The sequence below is a fragment of the Acomys minous genome (assembly GCF_964271855.1).
Source record: "Acomys minous genome assembly, chromosome: 15".
NCBI lineage: Eukaryota > Metazoa > Chordata > Mammalia > Rodentia > Muridae > Acomys > Acomys minous.
This window is the reverse complement of record NC_140497.1, coordinates 42,970,711-42,985,936: the sequence shown is the minus strand read 5'-3', so window position 1 is coordinate 42,985,936 and position 15,226 is coordinate 42,970,711. Positions and strand designations below refer to the sequence as shown.

Genomic DNA, 15,226 nt, shown 5'->3' with positions numbered 1-15,226 from the left:
TGAACTGCATGAACTCTATTGCACTCAACTGAACTGCCCCAATCTGTACTGAACTCTGTTCTACTCTCTCTCTCTCTCTCTCTCTCTCTCTCTCTCTCTCTCTCTCTCTCTCTTTCTCTCTCTTTCTCTCTCCTCCTCCTTCTCCTCCTCTTCCTTCTCCTCCTCCTCCTGCTGCTCTTAAGTAGCCTCTCTTTCCTGTCCTGTTCTTGTGAGATTTGGGCATATCCACTTCTGATTCATTATGCCAAATCTTTCAATTAGATGTCATAGTTTGTGATTACTGGTGTATACTAAAAGAGTGTCTTATTCCAGCCAGAGGGACTAAATGTGTATAACTGTGCATAAAGACTATACAAGTGTAATAAGGGTGTATAGAGGTGTATAAAGACACCAAGAGTGTGTCTATATTCCAGCCGCATCACACAGACCTAGATCTATGGATGTGATCCCTTCCCAGAGCAACCATGTTGCTAGATTAAAATTCTTCTACAAAATTTGATAACATGCTACCTATAATACTTGACAAATGCAAGGTGTCTTACATTCTTCTGCGTAACTTAAAAAACATTTTAATGACAAGATATTTTTAGGTGACTATTTCTTCTTTAATGAGAAAGAAAGAAAGAAAGAAAGAAAGAAAGAAAGAAAGAAAGAAAGAAAGAAAGGGTATGGATTTGGGTGGTAAAATGGGATGATCTGGGAGTAGATGGGAGAGAAAAAACTAATGAGACTATATTACATGAAAAATATCTATTATCTATTTTTTAAAAAATCAAAAGATATTTCAGATGGAGGGAAAAGTGATTGTAATCTCCATAATGTTGTTAGGAAATCATCATTATTTATTTAAATAGCTCATGAAGTATGACTTGTATTTGGAAGTTAGATACAAGTGATATCTCCATGTTATGTTGCTACTTTTAGTGGTCGTCAAACACAATGTTCTTGCTTCTATTAGGGTATTAGGTTATAATTTTAGATTTCAACCTAACATTGAAATAGTTTAAAGAAAAAAGTGAAGTTTTGTACTCATTATTTTGCTAGTTTGATATTTTTTTAAAAAATTAAAGTGATATGATTACTACATAAATATTAACTTAGAAGTAAATCAGCAGACTGAGATAAGCCAAGCCATAATCAATATATCTATATCACAACTCCTCCATTTAGGGCTCAGGGGAATATAATGAAGAAGAGATGAAAAGATTATAAGACCCAGAGGACTAAGAAATGATCTGTAAAAGAGTCTTTCTTTTCTTTCTTTCTTTCTTTTTTTTTTTTTACTGCTTCTACTCTTTATTTTAATGTTTCTTCTTCATTTTACATGCTTTTTTATTTTCAGTATTTTATTTTATGGTTTTCCAAAATAGTACAGCTGCTTACAGCTTCATATTTGAACAGGAAATGATGATGACATTAGATGCACTTGCTATTCCTTGGTTAGATCATTTTTTGTTATTTTTAAAATTTTTTTTTATTAATTTATTCATATTATATCTCTATGGTTATCCCATCCCTGTATCCTCCCATTCCTCCCTCCCTCCCATTTTCCCCTTACTCCCCTCCCCTATGACTGTGCCTGAGGGGGACTTCCTCCCCCTTTATAAGCATGGGAGAATGGCAAAGTAGAAGGATCTAGAGGGTCCTGGAAACGTACAAGAAGAACATTATGATAGGCAGATTTGGGCCCAGGGGTCCTGCTCAAACTATGGCACCAGCCAAGGTCAATACAGACCATAAACGTCAAACCCCTACCCAGATCTAGCCAATGGACAGGACATTCTCCACAGTTGAGTAGAGAGTGGGGTATGACTTTCACACGTACTCTGGTGCCTCATATTTGACCACATCCCCTTGATGGGGAGACCTGGTGGCACTCAGAGGAAGGATAGCAGGCTACCAAGAAGAGACTTGATACCCTATGAGCATATAAAAAGAGTCTTTCTAAAAATAGCTTAATCAATAAGATTGGGTCAGCAGAATTATCAATGAATATGATAACATGCCAGGGGAATTCTTGTGACCCCTCTTAGGAAGAGAACTACAGGCAACCAATGACTGCTGGGAAGGAATCAGCATTTGCTGAGATGAACACATCTCTTAGTTGTCCAATGCAGAGTGGTAGACCCTGAACCCTCTACACACAATCAGCAATTCAACAGACTATATTTATACATTTGTGGATTTATGCATATGTATATTCCACAAATTAATGAAAGCAAAAGAGGCTATCAACTTGAGACTGGAGGGCATAGGAGTGGTTAGAGCAAAGGTAGCTGGGAGGGGGTAATGAAATGAAAAGGAATAGGAAAGAGAAGTAACTCTACTTCAATTGCAATTTATTTTTTAAAAGAAAGCAACTAAGGCGACTCTCAACGGAAGAATGGATAAAGAAACTAAGGTACATTAACACAATGGAACACTACTCAGCTATTAAAAACAAAGACATCATGAAATTTGAAGAAAAATGGGTGGACCTAGAAAACATCATTCTGAGTGAAATAACCCAGGCTCAGAAATGCATGCAGGGTATATACTCACTTATAAATGGATATTAGCCATATGTTACAGGATAACCATGCTACCATCCATAGATTCTAAGAAGCTAAGTAAAAAGGAGGGTCCAAGGGAGGATGCTTGAGTCTCACTCAGAATAGGAACTAAAATAGACATCTGAAGTAGATGGAGAGAAGCAACTGGCTAGGAGAGGGGATAGGGAGGTTAAAGGTGGCAGGGATGGAGGGGAGACAGAGGTGGGGGAGAGAGTGCTTAGAAAGAGAATGAGAATCAGTGGAGGAGCATCTCTGGGAAAAGGGAGGCTCCTGGGAGTCTAAAAGGGTGCCCTTAACTGAGACTCTTAGCAGGAAGGGGTACAGGCCTAAGCTGGGCACCCCATATAGCCAGGCAGAACTTCCAGCAGAGGGATAAGGAAACCAACTCACCTACAACAACTTTGTTCTGCCTACAAGAAGTATAGGGATAAAGAGGGAGCAGAAATTGAGGAAATGGCTAACCAATCATTGGCCCAACTCGAGACCCGTACCATGGAACGGGAGCCAATCATTGACACTATTAATGATACTCTGCTATGCTTGCTGACAGAAGCCTAGCATAACTGTCTTCTGAGAGGCTTCATCCAGAGGATGCCTGGCAATGGATGCAGAGATTCAAAGCTAAACAATAGGCAGAGCTCTGGGAGTCTTGTAGAGGAGTGGGAGGAAGGATTGAGGGAGCCAGAGGAGTCAAGGAGACCATGAGAAGACTTGCAGAGGAAACTAACCTAGGTCCATGGGGGAATCACAGATCCTGAACCACCAACCAAATAACATGCATGGGATCTTGGCCCCCTGTACATATGGAGCAGATGTGCAGCTTGGTCTTCATGTGAGTCCCCGAACAATTGCAGCAGGGGGCTGTCTCCAACTGTGTTGCTTGCCTTTGGATCTCTTTCCTCTAGCTGGCTGCCTTGTCTCGCTTCAGTGAGAGAGGAAGCACTGCTGAGACATGATGTGCCAGGGTGGGTTGGCACCTTTCTTGGAAGAAAAGGGATGGTAAAATGGGGGAGAGAATTTGATGATGGGACTGGGAGGAGAGAAGGAAGGGGGTGTGATAAGTCTGTAAAGTGATTAAATTAATTAATCAATAAAAAAGTAAAAACAGAACAAAAGTACAATATACTTTGAACACGTAATCATTTATAATTTTAGAAAACTCTTTTGGTCAGTAGACTTTGTCACAATGACATTATACTATACAGACATGTAAATAGAAAATACTATTTCCCCAAAAGTAGCAAGGATAATAGTGTCTTGGTGCATAGGAATAGTTACAATGAGAAAACAAAATCCTTGAAATATTCATGTTATACTAAAAATGTATAGGAACAATACATTGAGTAGTATCTTGCACATAACATATATTATGTACATATATTTACATATATGTAAATACTTAAATATCTGTATTTACATATATGTAAATATAGCAGAATAGATATTATAGTGTTAATTGAAAAAAGGTATTAATATAGAATATATTGGACGTAGAAATCAAAAGGATACTATGGAAACAAATAATACCTTTAAAACAAGTGAACATTCGAGATAGAGTAATAGAGTAAAAGAACAACAAATATAAAACAAATGTTGGTGAGGTTTTGAGAAATCAGTGATTTTTGATGTGATGACCTCTGATGATGTCCATTATAGATATAAAGATCTTAAAAGGCCAATGGAAGGAACCAAGCTTAGTAACAATGGGAAGAAGCAAATTCCAAGAGTAGATGCTAGAATGTTTTATAAAGTGATTAAGCTTTTATTTGCTATTCAATTGTTCTATTAAATTGTTTCAGGTTTCAGGCAATACAAAAAAATTCTTCAATAAATAAAACCTGAAAACAGTTTTCATTCTGTCTAGATAAGATGATATTGCCAAATGAAAATGTGAATTAATTAATGTGCCAAAGAAAATGGGAGGAAGTTTATAATTAACTTAAATGGCATAAAGAGTAAAAGGCTGCAAAGGATGGCTGACACATGAAATAAAGCAAAGTGTTATGCAAATGCTAGTTAAGGTGACTGGTGTAGGTGGGAGAAGCTTAAAGCGTGGCTTTCTCACAAACCTACAGAGAAACAGAGAGCTCAGGCTGGCTAGTTTTTTGTTTTTTTTGTTTTTTTCAGTACCGGAAATCCTTCCTCCAGGGAGACATTACCACCTGAATGTTATATCATGTCCCACCAGCTGGAGACCAAGTGCTTGAACTCCTGTGACTACGAGAACATTGCACATCCAAAGTGTTATATCTGACAAAACTCCACACTCTACACCAAGCAGAAGTCTGTCTGGCCTGGAAAGCCTTTCCTTTCCAGTTTCCTTTTTGAGACAGAAAATAGAAAAACAAAACCAGAAAAACAAAGAGCAACCAAAATCCATAGGACATTTCAACAAAACATGAACAAAACAAACGAACAAACAAACAAAAACAGTGGCAGGGAGTGGAAGAGAAAGAGAAAAAGGGACTGCGTTGATGCCCATGCAAATCAACTAGACAGGTTCTGAACTAAACAGCACTCAACCTCTCATAAGAACTTTGGTGGTTTGATATGAAAAACATCAATATTAATAATCACATTATTTCTTTGCAACTTTTAAATTTGGGGGTAAAATTTTAGGACAATGAAACTGTTCTGTATGACAAACTAACCTGCTGTTGAGATTTTTTTATAGCCCGTGATAACTGTTCAACACAAAGAAAGAGTTCTAGGGTTGAAGTAGCGGCTCTAGTTCATCAATTAAGATCACTCAACTACATTAAAAGAAAAGAACAATAATGGGCAAATCATCAGGATTCATTTTATCACCAGTATTTTCTAATATAAACTGTTCTAACAAATGCCTGTTAATTTTACAACAAATGGTTTCAGACAAACCAGAGTTTAAAGACTATGTCCATTTAACTCCCGTACTGAATATTAAAATAGGAATTTATTTTATTTTATTTTTCCTGTTGCATCTTGTCTGTAGAAAAATGGAAATTGTAGAGGAAGTTTAATCCAGCAACATGGCTGCTCTGTCAAGGCATCACATCCAAATACCCTCTAGTCTGTGCGATCCAACTGGAGTGCAGATACGCTCTGGATTACATTATGATCTGGCTGGAATATAGACAGGCCTTTAGTACACACTGTAATCCCAAACAATGGAGGAAAGTTTACTTTATAGAAGGAAGCAGGCATGTTTGAAAGTGATGTCTAACTAAGGGACAGAAAAAGTGTCAAATCAGAGAAAGCTTTGACAGAATGGGTTAGAGATAGGACACACCCAACTTTTGCTCAAACTGGACAGGAAAGAGAGGCTACTGAAGAGCAGTGCAGGAAGAGAGAGAGAAGAGAGGTTTTTGTGAGTTTTTTTTTTTTTTTTTGTAAATCGAGACATTCTTATTTTTTAATTTTTTCCCTCTCCTACTTCTCAAAAAATGGGAGCATCCCACCAACCCTCACCAGCAAATCAAGTCCTATCAGGACTGAATGCATCCTTTTCCCCTGTGGCCTGGTGAGGCAGCCCCACCAGGTGGAAGTAATCAAAGAGCAGACAACAGAGTCCATGAAAGAGGCAGTCCCCACTCCCCTTGCTCCCCTTTCTACAGGACCCACATGAATACTGAGCTAACCATTGGCTATATCTGCTTAGGGGGCTTAGGTCCAGTCCATGTGTGGCCCTTTGTTGGCTCTTTTTGTCTTCTTGTGGAGCACTTGTCCCTTCCAGGTTCTTCTATCCTTCCTCCTACTCTTCCACAAAACTCCCTGCTCTCAACCCATTGTTAGGCTGTAAGTCTCAACATCTGCTGGATGGAGCCTCTCAGAGGACAGCTATGCTACGTTCCTGTCTGCAGGCAGAGTACTGTTAATAGTGTCAAGGGTTGGCTCTTTCCCATGTGGTGGGTCTAAGGTTTGGACAGGCATTTGTTGGACATTTCTTCAACCTGTGCTCTCTTTCTATCACTGCACATCTTGTAGGCTGGGTAAATTTTAGGCTGATGTTTTTTGGGGGTTGGTTGTTTCACAGAGACAGGTTAGAACAAGATAGACACAAGTGAAGATGGAAGAAACCAGAGAATGAGAAGAAGCCAAACAATTAAAATACATCGCTAAAATTAGTTCGAGACCAGGCAGAACAATTCTGTCAGAAGCCAAAAGAAGCCAGTTTGAATCAGTCATCTTGGAAAAGAGTTTAGGTCAGAACAACTGAGTTGAATCAGCAAGAAAGATCTCAGAAAAATCTAGAAAGGCTTTGGAATGGCTCTCATCTCACAGCTAAGGAATTAAAAATAATATTTTACAAGAAATAAAACCTTAATTTCAGTAACAAATAGTAAATACTAGTGGTCCCAGCATTTAGGAGGCTGAGGCAGGTGGACTACCTGGACTTTTGGACCAGTCTGGGCTACATAGTATGAGTCAGTTCTTGCCCAGTTTGAACTGCATAGCCTCTCTCTCTCTCTCTCTCTCTCTCACACACACACACACACACACACATTTTTAATCAATAAAATCTTGCACACATTTAATATTTTAAAATTTGGAGTATATAACCTCTTCTCCTGAGAATGGAATCTCATCTCTGAAATGAGTAAACAAACAAACTAAATAAATAAATCCAGTCATTTCTATAATTGGCAGGGTTATTGGCTAGTCCTATAAGAGTATAATTTTTATTTACAAAAGAAATATTACCACTTCATTTATGCTCATCCATTTAAATTGTAGTTATCACGTTATCAAATAATTTGAGGTTTCTTTTGTAAATCACTGCAATAATGAGCTAAACTGTCTAAGGGACTGGCAAAAGCAGCAGGAATACTATATTTTGATTAATAATTCATCTGAATTTTTATTAAAATATCTGTTTAGGCTACTTATATTTTTGTAAATATCCACAGACTTCTAAAATTAGAATAGATTTTTTTTTCTGTAACTCTCAGTGAAAATAAAGCAGAGTCACTAATTACTGAGCATTTTTTTTGGCCTTCTTCGTGTGATAATTGCCTGTGTTTTCATTGTGAATTCAGCATAAGTTCTTACTGTTTTCTCTACTCAAAATGGATCTTAATAGTCACAATTTTTTGCTCTAATTTACATATTGTATCTCTATAAAGTGTACTGTATTCTCATAACTACATATCCACATTTCTGTCTGTTATGTTAAAAAGCCTTTATAGTTGAAAGCTAAAAACCAACTTATAAGATACAATCTATATTAAAATGTGAACACATTTTATGTTGAAGCAATCTAATTGAAAATATCTAACTCTGAAATTATCAACAAATTTTACTCCTACCTTTGTCTCTTTTACTCATTTTGCTGTTAACTAATCTAAAGCTAATTTTAATGTTGCTTATCACTGTCCCTTGTGAGGACAGTCTTTGAGGCACACAGAGGAAAGGGATTAAGGCTATCCTGATGGACTGTGGCCAGACAGTGGGGGAGGAGGACCCCCGCCCCTGTCACAGGTCTAGGGGAGGGAAATAGAAGAGGGAGGGAGAGTGTGAAGGCTAAGATAAGAGTGAGGGGCTAACAATGAGGATGTAATGTGAATACATTATAATAAATTAATAAAAGAATTTTGTTTTTAACATTTATTTATGTGAATAAACGTTTGCCAGAGCATGTGTCTGTGCACCACATGAATGTAGTGCCCTCAGAGGGCAGAAAGCATTGGGCCCTCTACCACTAGAGTTATGGACAGTTGTGAATGGGCATGCCGTTGCTGGAAATTGAACTCTGGTTCTTTGGAAAAGTAGTCCCTGATTTTCCAGCTGAAAAGTTTCCCCAGTTTCCAATGTTTTATTGGATTACATAATTAAGGTAGATCAAATTTTTATGTCATGAAAATGTTTTCTTTTCCAGTGTGGATAATATTCAAAATAAAGAAAATTAGAGCATTCAGGAAGCTTGGTAATCTTTCATTCTAAAATTAAATTCAGTATATAGTATGGTTATAGATAGATAATTTATACAAACATGTTACTTACCACTGTATTAAACAGAGGAATTGGAATTCTTAAATTGATCTTTACTTTCTTTTGTAAAAATTGATGGAAATATTTGGTGGGTAGAATAGTACTTAACACTTTGTTAATGACTTTTACATATCCAGTTCCTTTCCCACTAACTGAACAATGGATTTCCCACAATACACAGTCCTAATATGGGAACTTAAATAATGAGAATGAGTCAAATTCTGTGGCTCAAGTATGTAATTCTATCTCTCAACACATATAGGCAGGAAACTCCAGTTCAAGACTAAAATATCTATTTAGACAGTCTTGGCTACATTGGACTCTAACAAAACAAAAATGAAAACAAACCAACAAAAAAATGAGGTTGGAGGTGTGGTACAGTGAAACAGCAATTGCCTACCATAAGCAAAGTCCTGGGTTTCAGAACCAGAGTTGGGAATGGGGAACTTAGTTTTGTCTAAGTGGATCTTAAACTTTTGTTCTAGACAATAAGAAAACAGACAGGTATTAACTAGTAGAGAGGCACACAGATAGGCAGGCAGGCAGGTGACATGCATACATACATACAGACACAGTCACACTCGCACACACACAGACACACACACACTTGTGCGTGCATGTGCGCAAGCACACAGACACATGCACTCCTATAATAAAATGTTGATATAAGATCCACGTCCCCTGGATGGGGAGGCCTGGTGGCACTCAGAGGAAGGATAGCAAGTTACCAAGAAGAGACTCGATAATCGTAGAGCATATATAGGGGGTGGAGGTCTCCCTCAATCACAGACATAGGGGAGGGGAGAAGGGGGGAAGTGGGAGGGAGGGAAGAATGGGAGGAAACAGGGGAAGGGCTAACAATCGAGATGTAATATGAATAAATTAATAAAAAAAATGGTAAAAAAAAAAAAAGAAAAAAAATACATTTCTTTAAACCCAGGCATGGTGGTACATTATTGAGGCGGAGGCAGGAGAATTGCCTGAAATCGATGCTGGCTTATGCTACCTGGGTAGAATATTCAATCAGTCAAGAATACATAACAAGTTCTTGTCTCTGAAGATCAAAACCAAAAAAAATAACAAGTAACTCTTAAGGAAAGAATAGTACTGTTTGTCCGCAGAAAGCAAAATATGCTGGCTCTGAACATAAAATTTAGCTTTCCCTTTGCAGATGTAACTCTTAATACAATATTTCAAAGATTGTTGGGAATAAGCATCACAATGTCTGGGTAGAATCAGTTTTAAAGTGTGTCTTCCGTAAGCGCACTTCACCTGAGGGAGTAAACAGAACAAGTACCTTTGAAGTTGGGTCTGATTCTTGCATCATATCCCGATGTTCTCCCCATCAGTTTGTCCAGAAAATCAGAAGGTGACATGGGGGCACTTCGTGGTCTTGCACTGTTTGTTTCCTTGGTGGCAACCAAACTGTGAATGAAAAAAACACAAAAAAAGAGAGAGAGACTTTACAAACAGAAACCAAACACTACTTCCTAGAAAAGTAATGATGTGAAGCAAGAATAATTTGACAACAGTGCAAGGAGAAATTGATAGCGCGCAGTAAACATTACATTACATTTATGATCAATGCTTACCGTGAAATTCTCACACGCATTTCTTCATTTGTTAGAGGTGGCATTATGCTGTAGTAGACCAACAAAATCTACTTCCAAGTTGTTGAGGTTACAAAATCTGTTTACTCAGACTGGATTTCAGATTGCCATTTTTCTAAGAGTATCTTTAGTGTTTGAGGCATACAAATGTGAAAGTGTAGCTGTAATGGGTGATTTTTCATTGCTTTTATTGTGTAATTTGCACAACTGTAACAGTATCCATAGAATACGTAAGTAATGATGTTCTTTCTGCAGTTAGAATGATGCTTTTATTAGCAGCAATTAATTTATTTGTACTTACGGACCGTCCATCAGTTGTGTTCATTTTGTTAAGATCTAGGATATGTGTGTTGATGTTGAAAACCCTACCATATAGTTGGTCTGGAAACCTAGCTATTAACTGGATAGAACCTGTGTGGAGAGAAAAGTAAATTGTATTTGTATTTTTAACTTTATTTTGATATTAGAACTCACTGTCCTGCCCTGGGTGACAATGAGCCTAGAATTTTCCCACTTCAGCATCCTGAGTGCTGGAACTGAGCATAAATGTTTCTTTAATCCTCAAAACTTAGAGAATGTAAAGTTGGCCTAGTGAATATGCGGTGTTTGGATATCATATATTCAAGTTTCAGCTATTTTCCAGGATCTACCATTCCTTTTTCATTCCTTTCACTCTGTCATCTCTGCCAAGCGATTCAGAATACCACCAAACTCTGAACCACTTTTTCATTACCTGGTCATGTAACACTGAAACTACTAAATGCCTTGTGTTTCTGCTGCCAGAACCCCACTGCATAGGAACAAAGAGCCTTAGAGCGCCATCGTCAAGTGATGTAGGTAGTGATTCACTGTTTAGTCCTAAGACACAATAGCAGGGACGAGGAGAATGTGGTCATGAGAACACTGTATCACGAGTACAAACAGTGCCTGCAGTCGCCTGCCCAGTGTTCCCACCTGTTACGTATTTTCTGCAAATGGAAATTATTCCTTTCCTTCCCTATCCACTCTAGATTTTTTTTTAAAATGATCTTTATCTCTTGTTAACACTCTTGTTTCATTTTCTGTTTCTGAGACCATGTTGAATGTTTCCCTAATACCAAAAAAAAAAAAAAAAAAAAAAAAAAAGAAAGAAAGAAAGAAAAAAGAAAAACAAGTCCATAATAACAACAAAAAAAGAAAAGCTGCCACCTCTTCAGTGTTTCTAGGCTTTTACTCTCTAGTTTTGACTGTTCTGATCTTGTGGCAAGAAATATTTGCTTATATTCTAAGCATAAGGACATTTTCCACAATTATGTGGAGAGCGGGAACTGACTCTGACATGGACCCTGGTGATCCATATTTGACCCTCTCCCCTTGGCAGGGAAGCCTGGTGGCACTCAGAGAAAGGATAAGCAGTCTACCAAGATGAGACTTGATACCCTATGACCATATAGTGGGGGAGGAGGTCCCACTTGGTCTTAGACCTAGGGGAGGGGAATTGGGTGAAAGCGGGAGGGAGGAATAGGAGGATACAAGTGATGGGATAACAGTTGAGTTGCAATCTGAATAAATTAATTAAATAAAAAAGAATATACATGCAAACAGTAAAAAAAAAAAAAAAAAAAAAAAAAAAAGAACACAAAACAGAAACACAGTGTTGGGACTCTTGTAGCTACATGGTGCTAAATCACAGCCATTCCCTTTATGTCCATGTACCTTTGACAAAATCCCTCCCTTTAGGTATAAAAACAAACTTAACAATTATCTTATATACTAATTTACCTGGATATGTCAAGGACTGCTGTTTTCTGCAGTTTAAAAAAAAATCTACTTTTAATAAAAGGGGAAAATTAAAAAAATAGATGATTGAACTGAAATCCCTAATATCACACTGTAGATAACGTAGGTCAGCTCTCGAAGCTATAACAAGAACCTTCATAAAATGTAGACTTCATATGAGACTGGAAGACAAAGTCCATGTGAACTAGAGGCCAGTATTGGCATGTAGTATCATTGCTAAGGGCTGTGGTGATGGCCAGAAGCTATGAGACTGAGGAATAAAACTTCTGCCTGCTCTTCTGGAACAGTGAGGACCAAAGAGCACCTTGTTTTTGAGTCTGGCCCATTGACTTCACACCTGTCCTTTAAATGGCGTTCTTGGTGTCCTTTGTAGTCATTTGCTATGACCCCTAGAGAAAGAAGGTGCCAGCTTTCCAGTAACTTCTTCATTTGTTGTACTTTTCTACTCCAGAATTTCTCTTTCTTAGTTCCTTTCTTTAATAACGATCATCTCTGATAATATTTTCTATTTGGTCATATTTTTTTTGATGTTTCATTTTAGTACTTTGAATGCGGTTTCTTCTTTCTTTTAATTTAAAGGGTTTACTTAGTAATTCTTATGACATTGCTTCCTCACTAAGTTTCAGCTGGTTATTTTTGTCTGTCTAAGATATGGTTTTTTTTTTTTTTTACATATTTCCTAATTTTGGAATGAAAACTAGATAAGGAAAATGGTATAGTGTCACAATTTTAGAAAAAGTCAACTTTTCACACCCCAGACTTTGCTACTATATTGTGTAAGGCTGACTCTGTTTGGCTAAATATACAATAGCTACATTAATCATCATTTGTCATCATAGGGGTGTCTTCTTGTTCAGTACTGAAGAGTGTTTATAAATTCTTAGGCTAAGTCTCCAAGTATTGTTGGGGGTGTATTCATAAGCCAGATGGACTTGAAGCCTTCCTGGGTCTTTTCTGAGCACACCACAGGCTTTTGTTTGTTTGATGGTAGGGTTGCTATAGCTAAGTACTACTGATAGAAGAAATTAATTTTTCTATTTTTATGAAGGCTAGAACTCTGTATTGTCTTGGCTTTTTTTTTTTTTTTTTGGTTTGTTTCTTTGTTAACTTGACACAAAACTAGACATATCTGGGGAGAGAGAATCTTAGTTGAAAAATATACTTCCACAAGACTGGCCTGTAGGTGAGTTGTGGGTGTACTTTCTTGTTGAATGGGCAAGCCATTGTGAGGCAGCCAGTAAACACTCCTCCATGGCCTCTGCATTAGTTTCTGCTTCCATGTTCCTGTTTTGAGATCCTGGCTTGACTTTTATTGATGATGGATTATAAACCATAAATTAAAATAAATCTTTTTCTTCCTAAGTTGCTTTCAGTCATGATGCTTTATCACAACAGTAGCAACCTAACTAAAATAACTTCAAACTCAAGGGACCACTAGTGTTGGCTTTCCAAAGACCCTTCCTCCTCAGCTTAAGTATGGCAACTTCTTTCTGTCTGTTGGTGCTTGTTCTATAATCTTTTTAAAAATAATCAGCCATTGTATGAGCGACTTTCAATATGATCTCATTTCACCCTAATTATTCCATTTTCAATTAAAGTCATGTTTTGAGATACTAGTTCAGTATGAACTTTTAAATGATACAATTGAGTGCACACCACACCACAACCCTGCACAAACGTGGCCATCTATATGTCTAGGAGAATGTGAAGGCTTTCCAAGCCCCTACGAACAAGCTAAGCCATTGATTTTCCTTCTAAGAACTCTCACAAGTCTATTATTTATTCTCCCTGTTACGCACTGCCTCAGGTACTTGTCAAACTAAAAAAGATATCTATAAATACTTTTTGATAAATATCTCCAAGAAAAAAAAAAAGCTCTTTGCAGTGGGTGAGTTACAAGCTACATTAAATAAAAGGACCTGTGCCAGTCCGCTTTCCCAGGGAACCTTCAAATGTGGCAAAAAATAACTTCTCTCTGAGAATGAGGCACTGAAGGTGGAAACTCCATTTTTTGCCCCTTGTGATTGATGTTCTTGTCTCATGGTGTTCCCCCGGGGCTTGTGAAGTTGGGCTAGGAATCCAGAAAGCTATAATGCCACAAGTCTCACTTTTATGAAGAATTAGATATTCTTAATAATTAAGCTACTCCCTAGATTGCTGCAAGTCTCCTATTAACTGACAGAGTTTTGAAAATGTTAGATGCCAGTTTTCTCCTACTCCTTGTAGAGAAGAGTGTTGCTAGAGGTCCCTATGACCCCACTTTCTCCATCTTACTCCCACAGTGTATCTCCTAGACCTTTTTCATACTGGCTTATGGTTTTTTTTCTGTAAAGATCCAACCTACTTATGTCTCTATCTTACAGTTTCTTTCTATTCTGGATAATATTATTTCTTTTATTTATGCTTCCATGTACATCCTTAATCTTATTTTTAGGACCAAACATACTCTGTTTCATAACTAATATCAAAATTTGATATTAAAAGAAAGGGCTTTGGTAATTCTCTTGTGTTTTCTAGCTATTAGTTAACTACATGTGAGTAAATATTTGATATTTTAGTAGAAGAATCACAAGCAGTATATTTTATCTACCTATCATCTGTCATTTCTTTGTACAACTGTCATCTGGATATCCACAAACAATGTCTATCTCTACCAGAAAATAAGAAGTATATTTAAGTAGCAGGTGTTGATATTTGGGTGCTTGACAATTTAACTGCATATGATTTCCAGATATATCAAATGATGCATAGCATCATGGAAAATGAAATTACTAAAATATAAATTTAATATTTATACTCTCTTCATTTTTGACAAAAGTAATTATATTTCTTTAACAGGTAAAAAGAAAATTTTAGTACTGTTCCATTGTGTTCACACAGTGCCTGTCTTTCAAGAAATCTGTGAGCTTTCCTTACAATTTTTTTTTACTTACTTCTAAAATATTTTTTAAAATAATACATACTGACCTCAGTCTTAACATATACAGTTAAATGCAAAAATACATTTTTCATCTCTTAAAAAGAAATTATTTATTTTTTGTAACAAATTATCATTTTACATTTGAGTCAGTCTGAGACGGACATATTGAAATTTTCTAATAGTCACTATAAAGATCTCATGCTTTAGTACTCTCTTCATACCAAATACTAGTTAGAACTGGAACTCCACTGACTTTGATATCACAGGTCATCTGCATGTCCCCTGCAGAGAGCAATAGCATCATGCTCAAATGCCTGCTTGAATAGATAAAGTTCTATCACACACTGCCTACTTTCTACATCTCTAATACTTCTTTTGGGGAACTGAAAAAGAGAGAG

The 15,226-nt window shown here is 37.1% G+C and overlaps 1 protein-coding gene across 3 annotated transcripts in view; it reads right to left on the bottom strand.

The window, feature by feature from the left end:
• Positions 1 to 15,226, bottom strand: part of GLRA3 (glycine receptor alpha 3) — a 157,003-nt gene that overhangs the window by 101,675 nt on the left and 40,102 nt on the right. For all 3 annotated transcript variants that reach the window (XM_084758360.1, XM_084758361.1, XM_084758362.1), the window contains exon 2: positions 9,817 to 9,944. In XM_084758360.1, the coding sequence (XP_084614486.1) occupies positions 9,817 to 9,944 (128 nt within the window). The remainder of the gene's footprint in view (positions 1 to 9,816; positions 9,945 to 15,226) is intronic.